The 10,346-nt window shown below is 45.4% G+C and overlaps 1 protein-coding gene across 4 annotated transcripts in view; it reads right to left on the reverse strand.

Moving 5' to 3' along the window:
- The window catches only part of TTC7B (tetratricopeptide repeat domain 7B), a 128,500-nt gene extending 120,140 nt beyond the window's left edge, over positions 1 to 8,360 (reverse strand). For 2 of the 4 annotated variants that reach the window (XM_085225500.1, XM_085225499.1), the window contains exon 1: positions 8,047 to 8,359. In XM_085225500.1, the coding sequence (XP_085081626.1) occupies positions 8,047 to 8,167 (121 nt within the window). In that variant the 5' untranslated portion in view covers positions 8,168 to 8,359. Of the gene's footprint in view, positions 1 to 7,709; positions 7,941 to 8,046 lie in introns of those variants that run through there. The other 2 variants (XM_085225497.1, XM_085225498.1) reach the window with 2 other exon arrangements.
- Between the last annotated feature and the right edge of the window lie 1,986 nt (positions 8,361 to 10,346).

Here is a 10,346-nt window from a genome sequence, read left to right on the forward strand (position 1 = left end):
AAACAGGAAAAGCACATGCCGTGGCAGATAGAAATTCCTTTTTATCTTGCTTCTTGTCATATTTTGTCTTAAAGGAGAAGCCACTTTTCCTGTTGCTCCTAAGCAAGAGAAGACCCTAGGGAGTACTTAAATGGACGGCAAAACCAGACCATGTCACAGTGGCAGAGTCCCTTTATCCACACTCTACAAAATAGCTACATGGCAGCAAATCTGAGATGACAACAACATATTTCAACTTCTCTCAAGTCAAGGAAAAAAAGTAGCTGATAAAAAAGAAGAATGAAAAGATAGAGCAGATGCTGACTCTACCCAGCTTTGCGTCCATCAAGCTCACTTCCTTACTCCTAAACCTCACCAGTTAGGGATTTTGTTTCTTCAGTGCCCGGCCATCTCTCCATGTTAGTCATGGAACAGTTGCCAGGCCAGACGCAGGGTGCTTTTCTTCCAGGGGATGATCCAATGCCCAAAGCTCAGACAAAAGCATGCAGATGAGTCTCTGCTACCCACTACAGGAGATGCGACAGTTTTTTTTACCACCTACCAGTGCCAGACAGCCACAGAAAGCAGCCTCATCTTGTCCTCCTTCCACCCCACATGGTCCACCAGGGAAGATTCAATATTTGGAAGTTTATAACTTGTGCTTGTCAGAGATGCTTGTCTCAGATAAATAATCACAATTTTTAAGAAAAAAGCATCTTTTAGCAACTTTTTAAAATTCTGTCCGTTGTTTTAAGGTTTTTTGTCTCTTGTTTTTACCTCTCCCTCAATCTGGCTCTAAAACAAACCCCTTCAAGTTTTGATTAATGCAAAATATTTCTCTCCATTCTGGTAAAGAGAGTTCCCTCTGATCAAGTGGAAGCTCTAACCCAGATAGCTGAGGCAGGTAGAAAAACAGAACAAAGTTCAATTTCAGATTATAGGTAAAAAGACAACTCTTTAGTTACTTAAACAATCTTGCAAATACTGTCCCATGAAAGTCCTCTCTTATGTCCTCTTTTCTTTCAGTGCAGATGAAGACCTACCCTCATTAAGAAAAACAACCCTCAAATATATGCTATAATCAAGTCCTGATCCTCTCTTTTGCAGACATACAAGCACACTGTTCAAAACTCTTCCTTTGCTTCATCACCTTTTACATGCTATGCAGCAGAAACATCAGCTGTGGAAGAGCAGCTGCATCAAAACTAGAATTTTTGTTTAATCTCTGTTAACATGCCATATCTTCAGAATACTATAATGGGTGACAAACTTAGTAACAACCGAGTACTTAAAGTAAAAGCTTTCTTCCCACTGCAGTATCATAGATTTTATGGATTTTATAATTCATATATCATTAGCAGGCTGGGAACCTGCAGAAACTCTTGCAGCACGTCCTGAAGCAAGATAGTAACAGATAACATCTCTAATCAGAGCAGCTTACTGTCACAGATGTGCTGACAGAAAAAAAGACAAAGAGTCAACAGCAGAAACTAACGATTAAAGGTTTTGCCACCAACAAATGTTGCGCCACCAGACAGACATCCTCCAATTTACAGACATCCTACTACACTGCTTTTTATCTGGTTGTTGTCTCCAGTTGCTCCTGATTATATCACCAATTAAATAGTGTTCAGTGTAGACAAAACTGCAGAGAATGTAACCATCAAATTTTTAAATCTGCTTACATACAAGACAGATACGGGGGATGGAGGAACAGCCCAGATTTGGCACAGTTATGGATCTTCTGACTCACTATCTACCACCATACACATAAATTTCAAACAAAAGTGGTGTTGATGACCAAGAGTTTCTGCTAATATACTTATTTTTCTATTGAAAAGTTAAGCTAAACTTTAACCCTTGTGGTTAACTGAAAGGCATCTGTGGCAGCTTTAACACATGGAGGAGTCAAGCTTTCTTATAACTTTTAAAGAAACAGTGTAGCTAACCCAAGGCTAGTAGTTGTGAGGGATGGTTCTCAAACAGTTACATGTATAATACATGTAATTTCTTGTAGATCAACACAAAGGGCAAGTAGCTCTGAACACCCAGCAGCATCAAGTTGACTCCGTTCAGACCAATTTTACACTTCCACACAATGGAAAGACCACTGACAGTGCAGTGGCCAAGAGGAAAACCTCTCCCACTGCTCTGCCCATTGCTGGCTGTGGCTGCCATTCTTTTCCCCCTGCTGCTACCCTCGGCAGGGCCCCAGGAGGTGGCTCAGCTCAGCAGCCAGGAGCTAAACCAGACCAGGGCAGATAGCTTTCTGCTGGCCCAGCACAGTAAGTGCCGCCTCTGCTGTTCTCCAACCCAAGGGAGAGGCACAAACACGTAAGAGGAGAAGCTGCACCGGGAAGGTGCAAAGCAGGAAGAACTCCTCCAGCAGCACAGTAAGGTGTTAGACCAGCTTGGCTACTTGTGAAATCGGGCTGCCTAGGCCAGCACTTTCTCTTCCAGATGATAAGCCATTTGGAATACAAGCAGCAGGTCTACATCATCACTCGTGCTGTTGTAACACCTCTGGCTATCCGAAGAAACAAAGCTGTCTGTCAAAAATAAGGCAACACATCTAAGTACCGCCACCACATTTACTCCTCATTCAGAAAAATGTGTGTCCTTAGAACGTTTGTTCTGTAAATACAGCAGAGAATACAAGAAAGAGCACAAAGAAAGAGAGAGGAGTGCACTGTGTGGGAAAGCAGAAGGCATGTCACACCGTGCTCTGCAAGCTTCTCCACGAGAGATGCAGACCTCTTCAGAAAGCTTTGCATGCATAAAATGCTTTCAAACTGTATGTACAAAACACACAAACAAATTTGATAAACACCTAAGTAGGGCAAGAGTCCTAAGAGGTTTAGAAAACTCCGGGTTATTGTGAGGATAAGCTTTAAACATATATCTGAGGTCTTACATTTTAAAGAGAGCAAAACAAATGAAAACTGATAAGATGTTTCTACTTTTCCTACTTAGATCTAGAAATAAAAAGCACAGAAAGTGACAAGCAAAGAATAAATAAGAAAAATACTTCTTGACCTTTGCTTTCAGTCACTCTGCTCCTAACTCCTCTCTGCTCCCTTATTCTGCAAGGCTAAAGGGGAAGACAGACAAATGACAGAAGCAAGCTGCCAAAAACAAAAGGTAGAGAAAAGATAACCAAAGAAACCAAAGAAAATGGGGGAGTAAGATAGTAAGAAATTCAATGGCAAGCAAGCAAGCAGCACGTTAAAAGGATGGTGTATTTCCATCAGCAAGCTTGGTAGCTATGGGTAATGTTCTATTTTCATGGCAATGTCACAGTGCTCTCGGTAGCACATAGATCAACAAACTCCTGGGGCGTGCTCTGTCTCTCTACAGAAACGCAGCATTTCACATCACCAAAGGTTTCTGCAGATCTACATCACTCTCCCTCACTTGAACTTCATAAATTCACCTCCTCAGTGCCTTATTAGATACAGATCTCACTGAACTTGAGCAAGGTCACGTTCCGACTGCAGCAACAGTACACGGCCGGAAGCACTGCTGCTCATTCACAGATTATTTATTTCATCCATTCAGCTTGCCTCTGAACCGACCCAAGGTTTCCTCACTGCGTTTTCAAAGGAAGGAAAGCAAATATTTGAGCACTGATGTTCTGAGAACACGCTGAGCAGCTGCAGCCTTCATGCAGACGCCCATCGCAGCCACTTCCCTTCAGATGCGACCGTTTCATCACATATTTGTGACTTAAAGCAGCTTTGAAACGTGACCATCAATTTCCAAAATTAACATTTGAACTCCACCGCACAAAAAAAAAGTCCTCATCAACATGAATTCTGCAATAAAATGCACAAGATGCCTGTAAGATCAACATGTGGCACTGAATTTACTGAAAAAGAATCATCACTGGTATTTCATAAATCTTAGTTCTCAATTTTGAGAACAGCAAGTTTAAAGATCTCTTAAAAAAATAAGTTTTTCAATTAAAAAAAAGTCCCTTACAGCATACTGCACTTCATGCATACAATTGAGGTTTTGATGCGAATCAAATTCAGCAATTTGTACAACAAAGTTGTACATGTTTCTCCTATACACTAAGGCCTCTATTAATAAGTTGCCCATTCAGATCAGTCTCAAATAGAAAAGGTTTGCATAGCTGATGCCTTCCAATTGTGGGCACATTTTAAAATACATTCTGAATAATATGAGGTGTTCAACATGTACTATTTCACTTACTCCAATAACCTGAGAACAAGCAATTGCATACTTGGAGCTTTTGCTAACTCTCAGCATAGCACTTCACTACCATCCTGTTTATTTGCTATGGCAGGCAAAACTCAACAAAGTTTAGGTCACTTTCCTAGAAAGACCTTTTTCTCTTTTCCACTTAGTTAAACTACTGGGGAACACACACAAAGCCTCCTTAGTGAAAACTACTTTCAATTTTATTTCTAGCAACTTGGGGTTTGCTTCCATTCCATTCAGTAAGTCACATTCAGGATGTGGACTTCGAAGACGGGCACCTTTATACAACCAAGCAGCCCACAGCCAGCCCACTGCCTCACCTCCGTCAGCTTGAGAGCAGCACGGTGATTTCTATGGCAGCTTCTGCAAGCTTTATAAATCCCTCTACATGGAGTGTGGGTGGCAAGGTGCTGGCAGTACAGGGATTGCAGGGGTGGCCCTTTGGGAGGAGGCCAGACACAGCTGGGCCCAGTGGACCCGCTGCAGGATGAGCTGGCAGCATCTCTGGGAAAATGTACTCAGGAAGAGAGGAAAAAAAAAAACAAAAACCAACAAATAAAAACAAATAAACCAACAAAGACAAGGGAACAGAAAGAGCAAGAATCAGCGGAGGGAACACCAAGGTCACAGTAGGAGGAGGTGTTCCAGGTGCCAGAGCAGATGTCACTGCAGCCCAGGCAGAACATGGAGCAGGAAGATGTGCCCCGAAGGGCTGCAGCCTGTGGGAAGCCCCAGCTGAAGCAGATGCTTTCCCTGAAGGGCTCTGCCTGCACCAGGGCAAAGGAGAAACAGGGGAAGGAAGAGCAGAGAGGAACTGCCCCCACCAACTGTGCTGAGCCTGGGAAAAGGCGGGACGAAAAGTTTTCTTACAGAGTCTGAGTTTTTGTTTCTCACTGACAAATCTATTTTAACCAACAAATTAATTTTCCCCAAATGAAGACTGTTTTGCCCACAGTCGAAATTCGTAAGCAACATCCTCATCTTTTTCCATTTATCCTATGGTCTGTCCCAGCTCCCCTAAGGAAAGGAGCTGCAGAGATGCTGGGTGGGTGCCTGCTGTCAGCCAGGGAGAACCCACCTCAACTCGCAGTTCTGCCTGACCTTTCCCGAGTGTGCTGATGAAGCAAGAGCTCAGACAGATTTGTGTTACACAGCATGAGCGTTATTACTGCTGCTGAGTCCCCGACCTGATGGGGAGAAATGTAGTACAAACTGGCTCCGTGCCCAACAATTCTGAGTGAGGTTAAAGACTTTTCTTTCATCTATTTATCCTTGTGTAAAACCAATGCTAGTCACAGAGCACTTTCTACGATCCAAGCTGTGACTGTTACTTACAGAATACCAAAGGCAGTGATGACTCCATTAACATTTCTCTTCCTTATTTATCTGAAAGTTTATAAAGCCTTTCAGAAATAATTCAAGTACAAAAATTAGTTCCAGTAAGTGCCATTTTTGTGCAACTGAATTCCTACATAAGCTGTCATTTACATTTGAACCACTGATTTCAAACAGACGCCCAGTTTTAAGAGGAGATAAGAGCTATTGGTAGCACATAGCAGAACCACCAAGGCAATAATTAAGCCCACTCAAAATCCTGCACCACACTTCTCCACAACAATGCCTAATGCATACACACAAGCTTCACCCTGGGAGCTGCCACGGTTATTTCTTCCTTAATAGGTTGCAGGCTTCAAGAGGGCTTGATATGGGAAAAACACTGAGCCCATATGAAACAGTCCAAATAATAATGTGGTCTCGTCACATTTCTGTCCAGTTCTCTCACCCACAAATGGTCAGTTTCCAAACAGGAGAATTAAAGAAGTAACAGACTACTCTATTGAAATAGCACAGGAACAAAGGGATTATAAGGAGGCTTCCCAAAAGATCCCTCCCCTCTGTGTCCAACAGCAGCCAGCACTGTTCCCAGGAATACTCACAGCCCATTCAAATGCTCCAACATCCCAAAGCGAGAGCCAATCTCACACAATAAATAATATAACGACAGAATGAAAACTCTTTCCCCTCTGCTGCTTTCTTTCTCGTTCACATGCTTCTTACAGCAAACTGCTCTACATTTAGCCAAAAGCATCTTTTGCTATTAGGCCCCAGCCAATTTGCAAAACTGAGCATTGCTGCAGAAGGAGTAAGTGAAGTTCTCAGGATGTGCATCAAAACATCTTTCAGTTTGTGCATCTCCACAGGTGGAACAGAGGCCCTGCCTCTCCGTAGTGTCTCCAGCTGATAACCTTGGCCTTCAGCCTATTAGGTACACCCAGACCTAGCCCACAAACCTGCAGATTTAGATATCCTCAACAGCAAAGGCACATACTTCATTACATTCTTATCATTAAATGCTCTTTCTGCCTTCCTCCATTAAAAGAGGAGTGTTGTTATCACTTAACTTACCATGGATGTTCCTCTCACTTAGCTAGAACTTGGAAGCCTTGGATATTGATATAACCATTTCTACGCTACCAGAAAGAGGAAATACACAGATGATACTTTTGCATGTTTTATACACCAGAAAATGCTCTAATCCTACATACTTTAACTGGTACAGAATCTGGAAGGTACCATAACAAGATACTCACTGAAGTGTACAGTAATTTCATCTTCTTTGATGTGCTTCTGCTGAGTAAGAAGCACTCAGGTCAGATAAACTGAAAACTGCCAGTGAGATCCTCTGCCCAGCTGTCCCTACCTGTCTTAGATACCTTCATGTGTCTCAAACCAGAGATGCTCTTCTCAGCCAGACAGCCAAAAAGCACATCTTCACTTGAACCAATCTGTAAGTAGTCCATACAGCTGAACAACATATGTCCTTAAACTAAACGTAATACCTTTCACCTTTCACTTCATGCCTATTTTTAACTAGCGTGTATAATACCAGGGAGTTTCAGGATCATCACTCAGTTGTTTCTAAGGCCAACGTACGTAAATCCGTCTTCTTGCAATCCATCAGCCTTAAATTCTCTCTCCTCTCTTTTATTTTGATTCAGGCTTTTACTTTTCAATCTGCATTTCCACAGACCCGAACCACACCGCTTTCCCTCTGCCGGCACACATGAATGAAGCCCCTGCAGCCGCTCCCGGTGCCACCAGCTCTCAGCCCACCTTCTCTCCTGTTAGCAGCCCTGCAAACGCCCCAGGTTTCGTCTCCCCAGACCTGACTTCTCCCTAAAACACCCTCAGGCCCAACACCCTCAGACGAGTGAGCTCTGATGCCATTATCCCCACACCTTTTCCCAAGCACAGAACGAAACAAGCTCAGAAACTGCAGTCAAAAAGAAGAACATCTCTCAGTTCGCTATCCATTCCCACACCTCAGAGGGAAAAGCAGCTTTTCATCTGCTTTATGCGAGCATTTAAAAGCGATGTACGTACAAAACAAAGGACCAAGCAAGTCATTCATAGCTTTTAACGAGAAACAAAACGAAGCGGCACCGCATTGCCGAGGCTCGCTTTTTAGCGCGGGAGCGGAAACCTCCGTAAGACGTGCTACTTACAGCCACGCACAGCAGCGCAGGAATCACAGGTAGAAGGGCACGCGGGGCGTTACGCACACCGGCAGCATGTGCGCCTGCAGCCCGCACGTCGAGCGCGGATCCCGCCGCTGGGAAGCGAAGGGCCACACCGCCAGCACGACCGACGGCGGAGGTCGGCTCTCGCCGCCGGACCCGAGCCCCAGCCGCCCCGCCGCTCCCCTGTACCCGCAGGCCCCACGCCGGCTGCACCTGCCGAACCCGGCGCCGGCGTCCCCGCCGCGGGCCCTCCGCCGCGGCCTGCCGCCCCGCCGCCCCGCTCCGCCCGGCCCTGCCCGCCCGCCGCCGCCCGGCCCCGCACCGTTAGCGATGAGCTTGGCCGAGAGCTGCTTGACAAGCTCGGGGATCCGCTCCCACTGGCACTCCGAGCGGCACCGCTCGATCTCCGTCTCCAACCGCGAGCCCGCCTTCTTGGTGGCCATGGCCGGACCGATGGGCCCCGGCGGGGGAAGGGGCCGCGGCGGAGGGAGCGGGCGGGAAGGAGAAGGCGGCGGAGGCGGGGAAAGGACGGCGGCGGCACCGGGCGCCTGTGCGCCGGGAGCGGCGGAACTCGAGGGCCGCGGCCGGCGCCGCGCTCCCCGCCGGCGGCGCCCCCTGCCGGCGGCGGCGGGAAGACGGGCGGGCCCCGCCTCGCAGCCCCCGCGCGGGGCTGCGGCCTCAGGAGGCGGCCGGGGCCGGTGGGACGTGCTGCGGGCGGACGCGGACCGAGCGCCATGACAGCTCGGGAAACGGGGCCCAGGCACGCGCGGGGAAAAAGAGGAGACCCGGCGGTCTCATCCGTCCTCCTACTAACGTACACGAACACACACCACTCCCGTTTCCTAGGCTGTTCCACGGTACGTACATCAATTTTTGTCTTGAATGGTCCTCCCCTACTCGCAATTTCTCATCTGTCTACCTCAGGGCTTTGGAAGGTATGTTGGTCACTTCCACGCAGACACTGCTCACTCCACTCTCTGGCTGTCTCAGGTGCTTGATCCACGCCTTCGCACCCAGTTACACAGAGGCGGACCTCAGCCCAGCCTCCCTATGCTGGCTCCTCACCTCTTCAAGCCCGAAAAGCAGGGGGTACAGCAGCACGTGCATAACAAAAGCCCGGGCCATGTGCATGCTGTTCCCTACTTACTAACAGAAGGAATGCATTGCAGCATCTGAGTGGAACCAAAACACCAGCCGAAAACCAAGTTGAATAAATACCATGCATCTGCATCAAATGTTACCTCACCTACAGGACACAGCAGTTCCATAGACTTAGACAGACCTCAGAAGAACAGTCTCAACTGATTTGTACTGAAACATGCAGCAAAACCACAAAGACTGCGCTGAAGGTTATTCTTGCCAATTGCCATTTACATTTCCCAAAATAAGGATAGAGACCGCACTTTAAGAACCAGTTACACAGGATGCAGGACAATCTAAGGCACTAGGCACAACAAATTTAAATGATTTAGATGTCTCCACATCCAAGTGCAGACTCATACAGTTTATTCTCTTTATCCACGGAAAAAAGGCAGTGAGACCAATATGCATTCAACTCAGTCTGTGAGGACCGCTTACTGGCTCAGACATTCATAGCACGGGCTGGGTGCAGCGCTGCTATACACACTGCATCACTCTGGATCTAATGCATTTTAGACTTCAGAAACAAGATCATATGTTGAAATTCAGAGTTGAGCAAACTTCACATTACTATTGTGAGAACAGGTCAACCCCTGTCCTTAATACTGTTTCCCAAACCCCAGGAATTATAATCTTCAAATTCTCAGGGAATAGTACCATCACCAGCCACCTTTACATAAATACTTCAGCTAAATGTAAACACAACACACTTGTGGGCATTGGTAGAGCTGCTATCCACAAAGCAAAATTTCTGTAATATTCCCAAATTAATGTGTGTGTCACAAATACTAGGAACAGGTGTTTGCTGTTTTTTTTGTTTGTTTGTTTTTTGTTTTTCTTTTGATCATCAGCTGAAAGACCACAGCTCTCGAAACTCTATGCCAGGTAGCAACAAATGCCCTTCTCAATGTTTCAGCTAATTTACTTTTAACTCCTAGTGCTATTGAAAATGTAATAATAAAGAATTCAGATATTATCTGGCTTTTCCCCAAGTTGCTGTTACAGTACTTGCAGGCTTCAGTTCAAATTCAAACAGCATAGACTTCAAATTTAAAGAAGTGAAACAGAAACAAAGAATAGCAAAACACAACAGTGTTTAAGAAATACAAGGGAGTACTACAGGAGCAGAAAGAAGATTTAGTACTGCAACAGAAGCAAAAGGAGAAGGATGTGATAGAACATTTCTTGTAAGTGAGGCTTCAGAAGATCTGGAGGACATTAAACTGATCAGAGAATTGAGTTTTAATGGTCAAACAAAAGGATTAAATGAAAAATGAGGCAGCAAATGAATGACAGCTAGAAATCCCTGACACTGTACCTATTGGTTCTTTTAGGCATAAGAGGAGAAAAACCAACGTTTTAATTTTCCCAAATAGCTAATTTTCTTATGAAGATTATTCATATTTATTCATAACAATTTTAACACATTTTGTTTGCACTGATCACATCATTTCAGTAAAAGCTACCAGTGAAGGAATAGTA

Source organism: Meleagris gallopavo, chromosome 5 (genome assembly GCF_905368555.1).
Source record: "Meleagris gallopavo chromosome 5, MGAL_WU_HG_1.1, whole genome shotgun sequence".
Lineage (NCBI taxonomy): Eukaryota > Metazoa > Chordata > Aves > Galliformes > Phasianidae > Meleagris > Meleagris gallopavo.